General features: G+C 40.6%; 2 protein-coding genes across 2 annotated transcripts; one reads left to right on the top strand and one right to left on the bottom strand.

Moving 5' to 3' along the window:
* The first annotated feature begins 3 nt into the window (after positions 1-3).
* Positions 4-4,098, top strand: LOC120740361 (zinc finger C2HC domain-containing protein 1C-like). The gene is made up of 3 exons (XM_040042684.1): positions 4-113; positions 1,480-2,730; positions 3,950-4,098. The coding sequence occupies exons 2-3, from the start codon at positions 1,572-1,574 to the stop codon at positions 3,958-3,960; spliced, it is 1,170 nt and encodes a 389-aa protein (XP_039898618.1). The 5' UTR covers positions 4-113; positions 1,480-1,571; the 3' UTR covers positions 3,961-4,098.
* Positions 4,099-4,259: 161 nt separating this feature from the next.
* On the bottom strand, positions 4,260-12,693 carry LOC120740357 (serine/threonine-protein kinase Nek9). Its single transcript, XM_040042677.1, has 23 exons — positions 11,883-12,693; positions 11,368-11,545; positions 11,216-11,271; positions 11,055-11,125; positions 10,859-10,964; positions 10,280-10,411; positions 10,080-10,190; positions 9,895-9,959; positions 9,766-9,816; positions 9,475-9,667; positions 9,249-9,393; positions 8,256-8,456; positions 8,040-8,086; positions 7,780-7,941; positions 7,555-7,663; positions 7,306-7,467; positions 7,006-7,173; positions 6,861-6,920; positions 6,580-6,770; positions 6,328-6,486; positions 6,128-6,232; positions 5,982-6,035; positions 4,260-5,882 (listed from the first exon to the last, which is right to left on the bottom strand). The coding sequence occupies exons 1-23, from the start codon at positions 12,066-12,068 to the stop codon at positions 5,703-5,705; spliced, it is 2,892 nt and encodes a 963-aa protein (XP_039898611.1). The 5' UTR covers positions 12,069-12,693; the 3' UTR covers positions 4,260-5,702.
* Positions 12,694-15,592: the final 2,899 nt, after the last annotated feature.

The following is a 15,592-nucleotide window of genomic DNA, read 5'->3' as shown; positions in this document are numbered from 1 at the left end:
TGGTGTTTGTTTACCGGACCAATCAGAAAACAACCGAGAAGCTTTGTATCTAGGCAACAAATGTAAACGCTGGAAGGACAGGATTTTTAAGGAAAATATACATCGGTATGCTGGTAAGTAGACAGCAGATTATATTTATGAGAGTTTTCTGAAACTGGATTCTATTTTTTATCTAATAAATGTTATTGCAGACAAAGACATGAACATATCGGTATTTTTTGAATTATTAGTCGAGCGCACATTTATGGTCTTTGTTGTTAAAAAGTTAACAAAACCTATCTTGTGCCGTTAAAAAAAACTTTAATAAAAATAAATAAATAAACATGCTTGTCTCTTTCTGAAGCATTTGACCATCTCACCATGCGCCAAATTAAGCCTAAATATCTGTTGATAAACTGAACTGTAACACAGATAGTTTTTAAAGCAGTGCGTTAATTACCTTTGTACTTGAGTTTTTTTCCCCCTGCATTTATAGCCTGTTTCACAAGCATGGATTAAACCTAGTCCTAGACTAAAAGAAACATTTAATAAAGGTGATGGCAGAAACATTTCTTTAGAGCTGCTGAAATTTTGGGAGAAGCTGGCCGTCATCCCATTCTTCACTCGTTTAAGATTCGAGGTGCTTTTTCAATTCATGATGTGCTAAATATTTTCATTTGGTGAAAGGTCCAAGCTGCAGGCAGACCAGTTTGGCAGCTCGTGGATGCAGTACTGCTGTAATAGATGCAGTATGTGGTTTAGCATCATCTTTTGGAAATATGCAAGGTCTTCCTTCCAAAAGAACCACATGGAGAAGCATACATTGCTATAAAGCCTGTATGTACCTTTCAGGGTTGAGCATGGAGCCTTTTCAAATGTGCAAGCTGCCAATTGCATAGGCATAAATGTACCCCCATACCCTCAGAGCTGAAAGCTTTTAAAAATTGGAATTGATAACAAGCGTAATGGTCCCTCTATTTTTTCCCCAGATTTCCCCCAAATTCTCTGCATCTTTTGATGATAATATGTACTGTATATGATATGATATTGAAAGGTTTCAAATGCAGACACAGTTTCTTTCCAGATTGGTGAACCTCTGCCCACCGCTACTTCTGAGAAAGCCTGCCTCTCTAAAATCTTTTTATACCCAGTGGTGTTACTGAGCTTTTGCAGATAAATCTAATGAACTAAAAAATGTTTTTCAAGAATTTCTTTTTTACTTACTTTTCCGACTTTTTGTTGCCTCATCCCAACTTTTTCAGAAATGCGAAAATATTTTTTTATGAAACAGTAAAACTGCTATTTGATAACATTATCTCAGTTCAAACATGTCATATGCTTTCTATGATCTGTTGTGACTAAAATGTGGGTTTATGAGATTTTCAGATAATTACTACATCCTGTTTTTAAATAAGCTTTTATACATCAACTTTTTTGGAACTGGGGCAGTGATATTGTACAAGCCTTACCCTTTCCCTTTTCTGCTTGCTTTTTGCACAGAAATTATACAATAAAAGGACCCCATATAGTGGATTCAGGTATCTTTGAATCTGTGGAACAACAGCTTATGATCTGTAACAACAGTTGAAGTCATGAACACACATAGAAGAAGAGACACTCCTCAGGGGCACCACAACTTTGCAGGGGAAAGACGTGGCGTGCCTAATAGGAAAGCAGATGCAGTAAATCATCCATTTCCAAACAAGCCTGTGAGCCATAGAAGACCTAGCAGGCCTCAGGTTTCACTCGATTTGGATGATTTTGAAAACATCACAGTTTCTACTCAACCAGTAGCCCCTTTGTTACCCCAGGAGCATCATTCACATGACATCACAGAGACCACCGTAGCCTCACTGTCAGACAGACTGCCCAGTGAAGAGCTGCAGATGACCAAAGCAATCCATGCAAAACAGCTCATGCTGCAGGAGAAGCTCTTGAAAGTTGAATTAAAAATAAGACAAAAGCTCCCGAGGGCCAGCGCTGACTATGCTGGAGGTAATGAGAAAACGAGTAGGGAGGAGGGACACAACAGAGGACGAGCTCAGGTGCGAGAAGCTCAAACTAATACCAGAATGTATGAGCTCCAGTTTAGAGAGCTAACACGAGGCACAGATAAAGTGATGGAGGACAGAAGGTATGATGATTTTAAGCAAGTTAGGCTCAAACAAGATCAGAGGGCTGAGGACAGAATGAGGACTACAAAGGAAGAACAGCAGGACGATTCAGAAACTATTCAGCCTAACAGGAAAGGAAATAAAGGCACTTATAAGGTCATATCCAGCAAACAAGAAGTGAGTGGAGAACTGAACAAATCAAGATGGCACAATGTGAAAGAGCATACCAGAGGAAAACGAGGAGATGGGACAGATTGTGGTACCGGTGGAGAAATAGAAAAAATAAAGTACAGTGATGTGCCTCAGGTGAATCTGCAGAAAACTCCTTATACAGGAAACCACAGAGGGGCAGGAGGAAATCAGCTCTGGGATTCGACTCTTCCATCTAGACCTTCACAATGGAGTGGACCACAACAGGGAGAGCTCGTGCTCATGGAGAGCACAGAAGTCAGCCTCCAGCTTTTTCCTTGCAAAGTCTGCAACAGAAAGTTTGCGAGTGAAAGATTAGAGAAGCACGTCCGAATATGTGAGAAGGTGAATTTTTCATGCCGGCAAGTCTTCAACTCGTACGCTAACAGGACCAAAGGATCCCAGATAGAGCAGTTCCTGAAAACACACCAGAAACAACAGTCCAGAGGTAAGACACTAACATGATCACTCACCGAACACTTTGTCAGCTACACTGCTCAGCTGCTCATTAATGCAAATATATGATCAGCCAGTCATGATGGCAGCAGCTCATGGGCAGGAAAACCTGCAGATGTTCAAACTGAGCATCAGATTTGGGAACGTGGGTGGTCCGAGTATTTTAGAAACTGCTGGTCTGCTGGGATATGCAATCTTTAAGGTTTACAGAGAATAGTGATAAAACCTGAGCGGCAGTTGTTGATGCTAAAGCTCAAGGAACAAGCCAGACTGCCTCAAGCTGACAGGAAGGTAACAGTGACTCAAAAATCTGCTTGTTACCACCAAGGTATGCAGAAGAGCCTCTGAAAACGATAAGCCTTGAGGCAGATGGGCTAAAGAAAACCACATCCTGTGCCACTCGTGTCTGCTAAGAACAGGAAACTGAGGCTACAAATTGCACAGTCACTGAAATTTGACAATAATTTATCTAAAAAAAAAGAAAACATGCAAAATCAGTCAATTTATATTGTTACATTCACTTGGTAGGGTCAGGATTTTGCATCAACAAAAGGAAAAAAAAATCTTGGCACACTTTGGGCCTCTTTGTACCAACTATCATTAAAATGCCACAGCCTGTCTGAATATTGTTGCTAACTGTGTCCATCCCTTTATGACTACAGTGTACCCGCATTTTCTGATGGCTATTTGCAGCAGGATCATGCACCATGTTCTGTGTGATGCTATCATGTTAACATGGACCAAATATGTTCCTAGCACCTTGTTAAATCCATGCAATGAAGACTTAAGGCAGTTCTGTTGGCAAAAAAGGGGGGTTCAACATGGTAGTAGTCAGGTATAACTAAGGTATAACTAATGAAGTTTAAGTCGTTTTCTTTTTTCAGCTGCTCCCTTTAGGGGTCACCACAGCAGATTATCTGTCTCCATTTCACCCTATCTCTAGCATCTATAGCATCCTCTATCACACCAACCCTCTGCATGTCCTCCTTCACTCTATACATGAACATCCTCTGTGGTGTTCTTCTTTTCCCTTCTATTCAACATCCTTTTTTCAGTATATCCAATTTTCTTTCTGCACATGTCCAAACCATCTCAGTCTTTCTTCTCTAACTTTGTCTCCAAACTACTAAACCTAAGCTCTCCCCCTCGATATACTCATGACTTGTTATGAGTACTGGATTTTATTTTGAACTGTATTTGTTTTTGTCCAGGTTTTAAATAAAAAGAACAGATCACAAAACTGCCAGGGAAACCTAAGCAGTCTGCCTCAGGCTCGTCTCCAAGCTGGCACGTCGCAGCCAAAATGGATCAAGAAATCCTCCCCTGACAGCGAGCCTGAGATCTGTGAGCGTCAGCACATCAAAAGTCACCTTGTTATGATGATGGTGTCACTTATTAGATCGGCCACTTTGGAGAATTTATTAATCTGCTGCCATTTCAATATTTCCCTCATTATTGTCTAATATAATTCATGTTCTTAAAGCATAAATGTTGACATCAATAAATAGTAACACAATAAAGTGTGGTAACTGCTGACTGTACACTCAGAATGAAAGATAACAGTTTTATTTATGGCTTGTACACAAAGCATAGACAGAGTGACTGGGCGAGATGCAGTTTTTTTTTTGTTTGTTTTTTTACAACCGTTGCATCCCAGCAGTATTTAGTAAACTACTTAAAGAAAAACAAAAGTAAACCGTATTTTTAAAAACTGAACACACAACAACAACAAAAAACAAAACAATTTAAGGCACAGCAGTCATATATGCACAAATTCAACATTTAATAGCTTAAGGCACTCTGTAATGTATGATGTTTTTCCCCCAACATTAAAAAAAAATACTCTGGAGTTACACAGTTGATATTTGAAGCATGTGAGCGCACGCACGCACGCACACACACACACACACACACACGCACACACAGCTCATAACATGAGAATAAATGGATCCAACAGAGCTACAAAAAAAGAAAAATGAAATATAAACTTTTTTGTTTTCACAAATGACAAAATTGCAAACAAAAAATGAGGAAATTTCAAAAAGCATCAGAGACAAAACAGTTACAAAAAAAGAAAAATGTTATAGCTTCATGTTCAACTACAGAATAAATGTTTGAAAGACCACAATTGTTTTTACGCAAACTGTTCAAGTGTTCAGTGTCACAAAGAAAACAGGAAAACTAACTCGCATTTAAAAAAACAGAAAAAGAAAAAAAGAATCAGTAGTTTTTTTGCTTCACACAAGTGCTCTTAATACAACAATAAAACATGCAATTTAAGCTGTATGTATATGTTTGCATGAATTAATTCGAATAAGTTTGCAATCGCTAAAATGTGCGATAAATACCAAAAGAGGTTTAGAGGCTGAGTTCTGTTTAGCGCTTTCACCTTTTAGGAATATCAGAAGAAATGAAAATGTAAAAAGTGGAACAAAACATGATGTACATGTTATGTTTTTACTTTGGAAGAAGCTGCCAGCATACAGACTGACAACCTTTTGCATATACATACACTTTGGATACATTTGCATAAGCTTGCCTTACCTGGTATTTGATAAATACTAACTTCTGAGGCACTAAAGGCTGAAGCGTCACCAAAACGGAACAAAACCACCACCAAACGTGCAGACTTGCCGTCTGCTGCACGAGGCAGTGTAACACTATGACCAGATTGTCTCTCCCAGGCGTTAAGGTCTGATGCTTCTTGTTGAATCCAGCCAACATTTCCTGTCTGGAGGATCGGGCTGGCTTGCACTGAGCGTGTGCGATGCATCTTTACATTATTACACCTATGCAATAAAATGTAATCGTGAAACTTAGCACTGTGCTAACATCTGTCATGTAACCTCTGAGTGGAAATGAGGATGACGTCTCTGCTGCCCGTCCACCTCACGTTGCTCAACTCAGTATGTGCTAGGAGGGTTTGACATTTCACCCATGGCCAGGACATCTGCGCGTTAAGCCTCACACGCTGGCCCCAGCAGATCGGCCTCCGTGATTTGTGAGCCCGCCTCTTCTTCTTCCTCCATCCATGGGCGTACGAGCGGAGGGATGGTTTCCATTACTGTCGCATACTGCTCCCTGCAGCGCAGAACGATTGATGGCCGCCCAGAGCCTCTCATTCTCCAGCCGCTGCTCGCTGATCTACAGGCAGCAGAGATGTGTGCTTGGTGTTATTTAAACACAACAATCAAAGTGAGCTCAGAGGTAGCTGGATTTGAAACATAAACCAAAAACAATCACCTGTTTCTCAAGCATTTGGATTCTCATCTCTTGACGGGCGACTGTCTCTCGCAGCTGCAAAAAACCACAACAAAAGGGTTTACTGTCATCGAAGCACTGCGGTGAATGCCGCATTTACGCACGCTTCGGATTCTTGAGTATGTTACCTGTGTCAGCTCACTACTTGAATTGCAACACCCATAAGACTCTCCTTTTGCCAAGCCATCAGTCTCCTCCAGTCCGTTCACCTTATCACAGCTCATTCGTTTTGTCTGTAAAGCCAACACAGAGAATTTAAAGTGAATATAGCCACTTTATTAAGAGTGCTTAGTGGAAATCGTATATAAACAGCAGCTGATTGCTTTACCGGTAGGTCCTTCATGCTGCCGACTGCTGCTGCAGCTGCTTTAAGCTCTTTCAGTTCTTCATACGGTAAAGTAACACTCTTAGAGAAGGAAGAGAGCTGGCCTGGAGTGAGAGGCTCCGAGTTGTCTGGTATCGGGATGACCTCTGCATCTTCGAGCTCCTGTTGGAAGAGAACATCACAAAATTAAGATAAAAAAATAAATAAATAAAAATCAAGATTTCCTTATTTATTTGTGCTTCCACGGTAACAAACCTTTCTCAGCCACAGAGGGCAGGAGCTGTCCCCGGTCTGATTCGCCATCGACATCATTGGAGTTTCCAGGAAGCAATCCTCTGTATTAACCTCCATTGTACCCCCAAGACCCCTGTCGCGACACTCCGTCTCGGCACCAAGTTCGATGTCCAGATCCATGGACGTGGATGGAGATTCCTCATGGGCCAGCCCTGACACACACACGCACACACACACACACACGAATTAACTTTCAAGACAACAAAATTAATCAGAACACAAATGTCAACAAACGTATTTACCCCTATCGGTCGACAGTCCACTGCTGTTTGAGCGGATGGTTTTTGAGTTGAGTACTTTTTCTACAAATTAGGAAAAACGGGCATTAATTAGCTGTTTTATGAAATAACTTCTGTTGGTGTCTGTGCAGCGATTTTCTAGACAGACCCATTATGATGATGGTGTGCCAACCACGGCAAGAAAGGTCTGGGACGTGGTGGAGGGAACCAAATATTGGCCTCGGCATGGCGGGGCAAACCTCGGAGCCGAATCCTTTATCAGCAGGCATCCCGAGTCTCCCATTTCCTGCGTTTCCCCAGGCAAAGATCTGATTGTCTGCAAGAAAAAAAAATTAATGTCATACTGTTCTGAGGAGGAAAACAAACAAACAAACAAACAAACAAATACTTGATATAAATATCATAATAGTTAGCAATACATGAACCACAGTAGTGCACATGCTCTTACCCTCTGTGGCTGCAATGGTGAATCCATCTCCACAAGACACTTTGGTCACTATCTTCCCTCCAAACGGGCCAACAAGGACCTGGACACATTGGTGTTTCTTAAAGTCCTTCACGCCTAACTGCCCATACTTGTTGCAGCCAAAGGTGATCAGACGACCACGTTCTGCAAAGACAAAAATCATATGAACGAAACCTCTTTGACACAGTTATTTTTTAGAAGAGAAATGATAATAACTATTTTTTGTTGTACCATCAATGGCAGCTGTGTGTGTCTTCCCTGGAGCTATGGTCCGGATCTTGAAGTGAGACAGCTGCTTTACCAAGGTCAGTGTGGTGATGTACGGGATCCCCTGGTAACTCTGGATTGCCAAACATGAGAGAAAGAAAAAGAAAGAAAAAGGCATTTATAAGCACAGCTGCACAAAGCGGTGCGCAAGACTGTTATTATTATAGTACTTTAAATACAGCTAACTACCTCTCCGGGGTGGTTTTTGATTCCAGAGAATCCTTGAGTCAGCCCCAGCTTGTTGAAGTCATTGTTTCCACATGCCAAGACTTTGCCCATCTCGGTCAAAAAGAAAGTCCCATCACTGCTACACGACACTGATGAGATAGTTGCACCTTTAGGAATCTCCACCTGAAAACAAACAAACAAACAGCAGATGTAACATTAAATTCATTTGTATTTAACCAGCTCCTGAGAGGCCTCTGCTATGACACTGAAGTAAGTCTTACTTGCATAGGAGAATTAAAATCATCCTCACACTCCAGGCCAAGACGTCCTGCCATGTGAAAAAAATAAATAAAAAGAGATTAAAGATGAGATGCAATCTTAAAATGCAGTACATTTAAGTGACACTTTTTCCACCTACTGGCTACAATTATGAAAGTCAAAGAAGGAAATCTGGTAGATGCTTACAAACATCAGCTAAAAACAGCAACCCTATGTACCATACTCTCCTACGCCCCACGAGTAGATGTCGCCATTCTGAGTCAGCACCACCACGTGGTTGTCTCCACAGGAAACCTGGCGCACCGGTCGCTCCTCAAAAAACTCCAGAAGAACTGGCTCCAGAATCTCCACGCCCAGCTCGCCCTCGATTCCAATGCAGCCATAATAGTCTGACCCGAACATGTACATCTGGTCTTCATCTGCAAAAGAGGCAGAGGAATTTTCGATGGCTTTACAGACCCTGTTTTCTTTTTTCAGCTTCATTTGTAGTGCTGTGCTGAACCTTTGCAGAGCCTACATTGTGGTGGGTAACACCACACGCTACATTTATACTCTATGTGCTGATGTGTCTGCATTTAACTGTTTAACAACACTAACTTTTACTGAAATGCATTAAAAAAAAAAAGACTTCACAACATACTCCAGGCACTGTCCTTGTGCTAATTGATATACAGACACTGCAGTCTGCATTACTCAAGTGGCAACCCGGGTGGCAGGCTGAAAAACCAGGCCAACATGGAGGTGCAGTTTCTCAAACAGCCAGATATGGACATTACTCTTCGTTTTATTGCACAAAAGGAGAAGAGTGCGATGGTAAAGTGGAAACTGCATGCAGGACAGAAACATCTTTGACTCTTTGCAAGCATCTTCACAGACAGCATGCTGAAGGAGTTTCTGTGTCCTCAAAATTAATCATAATTAAATAATGTACTGCATTACTTTTAAAAAAAAGTAACAAGTAACGTGTAACACATTATTTATCTTGTGTAATGACCCCAACACTGCCAGCTGCAGGACAGCTTGTTTGCAGACTTCACAAACCAGTGAGTGACATTAAGGTACCTACATCACTGTGACATGTAGTTTTGGTAAACTGCATATCAGGATACAGCTTCAGTTAGGGTGCAGTGTTATATGGCTATGCTACAGCTACTGCAAACATTTACCACAGCACTATAAATCAGGCCTTAGCAGGAATCCTCTTCACTTACCAGTGACACAGGCAGTGAAGTCAGCCCCACATGCCACCTGTCGGATAGCCTTCCCTATCAGCTTCTCCACCTTCTTTGGTTGCCGATACGAGGCCTGGTCTCCGTGCCCTAGCTGGCCCACCATCTTAGCCCCGCCTTGTACATTCTGAGGGTGGAAAAAGTTCCCTGTAGTGCAGCAAAAACCGGATCAAATATGTCTTCCACAGAACGATGGATTAATACTTACAGCCCAGGTATACAGCTCCTTTTCCACTGACACAACCGCAAAGTGGTTCTCTCCTGCACACACATACTGGGCACTGCTGCCTGCTTTGAACGTGTCTAGTTTCTGAGGAGTGAACTTCCCTCCACCCCAGTAATACACATCCCTCGAGCGTTGAGTAACCACCGCGACAGGACTCTCGCTCACTGTGCTCAGCCTATTGCACAAGCACAACAAATCATTTAAATCATGTCGGAAAGATGTCGAGCCTGCTTCTATGATGGTGAACACACAGCTGAGGAAACATGAACTCACTTTGGTTTCTTCATGGCTGAATTTAGCAGGCAAACTCGCTCTTCAAGCTCCCTGTTAAACAGTGAAGCTGTCAATGAGTGGCAGATTTTTATTATAATGAGGCAATATGAGGATTCGAAGCGTTCTTACTGTCGGCAGGAGGAAATTAATGGCTGGCCGAGAATCTGCTCAGCGGTGGGCCTCTTTGCAGGATCCTGAAAGATCACAAGGGTTAGTGATATCAATCAGCTCTTTACTTAACCACAGTGTTATCTCTGGGGTCAGACGTTTGTTTTTAAACTCGAAACAACACTCTGATTGTTCTTCTCACTTACTTGATCGAGACACTCATGCACAAGTTTCACTATTGCAGATGAATAAATATCCGAGTTCAACTCCATAGTCCAGTTGCCCTGGACAATTTTCACACAGAGATTCAGAGGGTTCTGAAAAGAAAGGAAAACATTATGATAAACTCATTCTCGAGTCAAAAATCCAGCATTTACGCTCGCTACCAGAAAGCCTGAAAACCTACCGTAGCATCAAATGTCCTTGTAAGTGTTAGGAGTTCAAACAGTACACAACCCATGGCCCAAATGTCGGATTTGAAGTTGTACTTTGCTCCCTGGCACAATTCAGGTGACATGTAATATGGAGTTCCCACACACTGGACATACAAAGGAAGGAAATGGTGCATTAAGATCATTAGTGAAACATGTTATCTCAACTTGATTCATAAACTATACCACCCTGGCATGTATCTGCAAAGCAAACTCTCAGTAAACACTTGCATTTAGTGCAGAGTCTCATTAGTAAACAGCAGCAAGGTGGCTAATGAATGCTAAACATATACACCTACTCGCTTCCATTTACAGTATGTGTGCTATTTTTGCAAAGATAATCTAAACTCAGCTATGCCTCAGCTACAAAGCAACAGAACAAGTTTATCTTTGGAATCTATGTTTAAGTAATCTATGTAAAACAGGCACAAATCTAAGAACCACACTCCCGCTACACCAAGTGTAAATAGAGTGAACGGATGATTAACAACTGTTGAGATTTCCTTAATCGTAGCCTCCAGTTTAGAGATGTCGGGGAGGGAGCCACAACTTACACTCTCCGCCATGGAAAATTCGGAGCCTAGCTTCTTTGCGAGGCCGTAGTCGCCCAGCTTAATAAGGTCAGTCTTTGTCAGGAAAATGTTGAGAGTTTTGATATCTCTGCCATTTACAAAAAGAGAGAAAAAAAATATTGTTTCATCTGCGAAAATCATCTGCCGGATACATTCAGTCAGAGCACGAACATCCTACCTGTGTAAGATCCCAGCCTTGTGAATGTGGGCCACTGCTGAAGTAATCTGGTACAGGTACCATATGACCACCTGAAGAAAACATGTTCAAGATTCACATAGAACAGCAAAGAACATAACAATTTTGTTTAAAATAAACAGCCTGTCATAGTCCATTCATACCTTCTCGCTGAACAGTGTCCCCTTTTGCTGGACGATTTTATCATACAGATTTCCGCCTGCAATGACAGGACAATTTATCACCCGGTCACAGATGAGCAACACCCAAACTAACCTCAATCAGATCATCAGAGGTTAGCAGTGCACTGGCTTACCATTGCAATACTCCAACTCAATGAGCAGAGTGTTTTTATCCATGAAATGGTTGAAGTAGGCTATGATGTTTTTGTGCTCCAGGATGGAGAGGATGCTTATTTCATTCATGACATCTCTGCGCTCCTTATCTGAAAGTGAGTTCAGGTCGACCTCCTTCCATACCACCAGAGAGTTATCCTATAGGGAAACAAACCAAATAAATAAGAGCCTCAATTAGAGACGTCTCAAGATGTTATTAGAATAGCAGCTAATCTTGCAGATACGTATTACAAAGGGACTAACAGGCAATGCATGAGAGAGTCATTCATCTTGTTTTCACCCAAGAATTTCTCAGAGCCACAGTGAGAAATACCAAGGATGTGCACAGAGGAGAACAGTGAGGCATTCAATTTTAATAGACACTTGCAAGTCATAATGTATTAGCAAGGCATTTCCTCACATAGCATTAGGTATGAAGAAAACCATGCCAATAAATCACGAGAACAAAATCAGGCTATGCTGATACCCTGCTTACCTCTGTCCTTCTGTACAGAGTCGCTTCACCAAACGCCCCCCTCCCCAGGATCCGGATAGGAATGTAATGCAACTTCTCCTCTTCGCCATTAAAATGGGCTAAAGCTGATCGCTCACTGACCACAGACCCGCTGCTCAAATCCGAGCTTATCGAGTCCAGATGTCTCTCATAGCCCTCCAGTGACATTTCTCTTTAGAAACTTGTTAGCCAAAGGCAGTGATGAAAATAACCCGAACAGGCCCGACGACAACTCTTTCTGGAAGACTCCTAGAAAGCCGCACACGCGTCTAACATGCTACAGCTGTCGGCTAATGAAAAAAAAAACCCGTCAAAGTTCGGGTAAAGTCAGATTTCTCAAAGCTACTTATAGAATATAACGACTGTTATAGACAACGTAGCTAAACGCGTGCAACTACAGTAGTTGCACTAGTGTCAAGCACGACACAACAAAAATGAGAGCGTTCAGTCAAATTTTCTATGAATTTTCAAAATAAACGATCTAACTTCTGTCGTGTCGCTGTGCATTTTATATTGAAGGTCACGACGCTTATTTCCGGGAACATTACTGGTGTGTTTTGTCAGTTAGCTTGACTTGGCTAATAAGTTAGCAAAACGAGATTACAGCCCGGCCGACAGAGTCAAATACTAAATTGCTGAGTACATGATACTCTGATAAAATAGTTTCGGGAGGTCTTCTTAAGAAATACAGAAGTTACGAGCGTTTAAAATGAGCTGACCTCGCACACACAAACAACAACAACACCGACAACTCGCCCATCCTTTCCTCGCGCTCAGACCCGGAAACTGTCAAGCGCGGTCTGTCTCTTGGTTGAAACATCAACACTTCTCGGCCTTCTCGAGTCTTGCATATGTATTACTATTTTTATTTATTCATTTTGACCCCTGTGCCTACAGTTGTAGCTACTATACACTAACACACGTACCATAAAATATGCATCAGGACAAGCAAGACAAATTTTCAAATTCAAATTCAAATTTTATTTGTCACGTACACAGTCATACACAGTACGATATGTAGTGAAATGCTTGGACAACTGCTCGTGACCTAAAGAAAACAAAAAAGGAAAAGGCTATGAATAAGATAGGAAATAAATATGAAAAATTAAAAAGGGTAAATTTAACTAGGAAGGAATAAAATATAAATTAAGGTTAAAAATGAAATAACTGTACAACACAAATTAGAATGAAGGGTAAATTTAACTGGGAGAATAAGATAAAATATATAAATTAAAGTTGAAAATAAAATAACTGTACAACAAAATACACAATATAGAACTATATAAGAATGTATGAAGAAATATAAATAAATATATACACAATAACAGCAGCATATACACAACAATATACACAGACATGTATACTAGTATTGTTTTTGTTTTTTGTTTTTGTTTTTTATGAAAAATTAAAAAGATAAATTTTTGTTGTCATAGCACAGATACTGTACGGCGAAATTTCAGAGTGCTACATCTGAAGACATGTTAAGACATGTTAAAACACAATGAAACGGACAATATAGAAGCAACAACGTAATAAAACAGCTCAGATGGGGAGGCCATAAACAGCAATAAATTGACAAGATACTAAAGTCACATATATATCAAGTTATTGCACTGGGCAATTAAACTGAGTATTGCCGGTGTTAGAAACCTGCATTAATGTCCTTCCAACCAAGGAAAGAAGTGGTTTCCTGAGGTATTTGCTCTGCTTTTGATGCTTCTGCACCCTTTGCACTCTTTTCTTGTCAGCCACTGTATAGGCAGCCTACCACACAGTTATGACATATGTCAACACCAGTGTTGGTCAAGTTACTTGAAAAAAGTAATCAGTAACTAATTACTGATTACTTCCCCCAAAAAGTAATCCCGTTACTTTACTGGTTACTTATTTTCAAAAGTAATTAATTACTTAGTTACTTTTTAAAAACACGATTTACAACCTGAAGAGGTGATAAAGCGATAGATCTTTCAGTCCAATTCTACATTTTCTACATAATCCATCATACAAAATGTAATCAAATGGAAAAGTCTCTTTTTAAAACTTGTTTTATTAGTTTTAATCTTTTAACTTTATGCATCAAGCAAAAATTTAATTATATGCAACATTCTCTGACTGGAAGAATTAGTTTAACATTTAGTACCTATTTCTGCACATTCCAGCACATAAATAAACTATTTTTTGTGTTACACTCAGTCTTTCAAATAGATGCAAGTAAAACACAGCAGAAAATAAATAAAGTCAAAGACTAGCGGTCCTGTTGCTCTATTTTCACCTGTAAAGCAGGAGTGGGGTAGGCGGAGGTTTACCCTGGTGCAGGTGTGCTGCAGCGGTCAGTGGAAGAATCCGCGAGTTTCTCTGTGAGGTTCCCATTACGTCGTAGCTACTCGGTGCTTGCTCGGAAGTTTAGGGTTTTTTTTCGCTGTAAAAAGAAGTTTTCTTCTCACGCACAACGGACACTAATGTTTTTGTCACTTTTTATGGAATCAAACTCAAAGTAAGGTCAGTACTTCCACGCTTTAAACGCTGCACGCTCATACTCTCTCCTGCACTTGATATATGATCCATTGTTGATCTGCAGACAGCTGTTGTCACTAACGTCGCACTCGCTTACGTCACTGTCGTGAGACATTCTCGCAAAAAAATCACGGTTTTAGTAACGCAGTCAACACACTCTCAACTGTAGTGCAGTAAAAGGTCACCAGGAGCCTCTAATATTGATTAAAGGTGATACCATAAAAGGTGATTGACTGATTTTAATTATTGCATGTGTTGCTGGACTATCAGATTAATAAATTACTCTGACAGACTAATCATTTTATAGCTTTGTCAACTATCACTGTATTTTAAGGCAGCACATGCATTACAACAATCTGTTAAATCATCCTCTGGTTCTGGGAGTCTATGAGGCTTTTCTTTTTGTTTGAGTCAGCTTCAAGTGGGCATTAGTGGAACTGCACTTTTTAACTCTTCCACGTTGGCTGTTTTTAAGGCCTGCAGGGGGAGCCAAAATAACATCCATGTGAATTGCAGGTCTCAGTATTTCTCAGCAGAACATTGCAGTGTTATGATATGATCAGCGTCTTCTTTCACTGTAGCTGTCCATTCTGTGGTTTTAATGTTATGTGGCTAATCAGTGTATACGTGAGCAGCATACAAGTCACTGCACAGTCCCAGATGCACTGTGCAATACAACAGAGAAAAAAGTGATTCTTCCTTGCCCCATAAGGGGTCACTTAGAGACTGTAATAGCAAAGTATGGGAGTCAGCATGAGTCAGTATGGCAAGAGAAAAGTACATTAATTAATTAATTAATTATTATTATTATTATTATTATTATTATTATTATTTTACTATTTAATTTGTAAAAATGTGTATACACACACACACACACACACACACACACACACACACACACACGTAGGAAAATATTTAGTATACACATCCAGAAATGCATACACTATTATATATTGTACATATATTTATTAGTTTCAGGTTGGCCATTCTTGTATTTTGCTCGTTTGTGTTGTTGTGTTTGCACATCTCTGTTGCTTGTGGGGCTCGCACACAAGAATTTCACTCGCATGTGCTGTGCCAGTGTGCCTGCACATGTGATGTGACAATAAAAGTGATTTGATTTGATTTGATTTGATTTAAATTAGCCTGTCATTGGTAGGATATGGAAATATGTGACT

The sequence above is a fragment of the Simochromis diagramma genome, unplaced genomic scaffold, assembly GCF_900408965.1.
Source record: "Simochromis diagramma unplaced genomic scaffold, fSimDia1.1 OVJJ01000304.1, whole genome shotgun sequence".
In the NCBI taxonomy this organism is placed as follows: Eukaryota; Metazoa; Chordata; class Actinopteri; order Cichliformes; family Cichlidae; genus Simochromis; species Simochromis diagramma.
Note: the sequence above shows the minus strand (reverse complement) of the source record. Positions and strands in the feature narration are given on the sequence as shown.

What these genes read in the sequence shown, in the direction of transcription:
- LOC120740361 (XM_040042684.1), top strand. Translation starts at nt 1,572, where the DNA reads ATGAACACACATAGAAGAAGAGACACTCCTCAGGGGCACCACAACTTT.
- LOC120740357 (XM_040042677.1), bottom strand. Translation starts at nt 12,068, where the DNA reads ATGTCACTGGAGGGCTATGAGAGACATCTGGACTCGATAAGCTCGGAT. An exon ending in GTGGGGCGTAGGAGAGTATG is followed by an intron (nt 8,087 to 8,255) that starts GTACATAGGGTT and finishes TTCACATGGCAG; the next exon opens with GACGTCTTGGCCTGGAGTGT. An exon ending in GCACACCATCATCATAATGG is followed by an intron (nt 6,921 to 7,005) that starts GTCTGTCTAGAA and finishes CCTAATTTGTAG; the next exon opens with AAAAAGTACTCAACTCAAAA.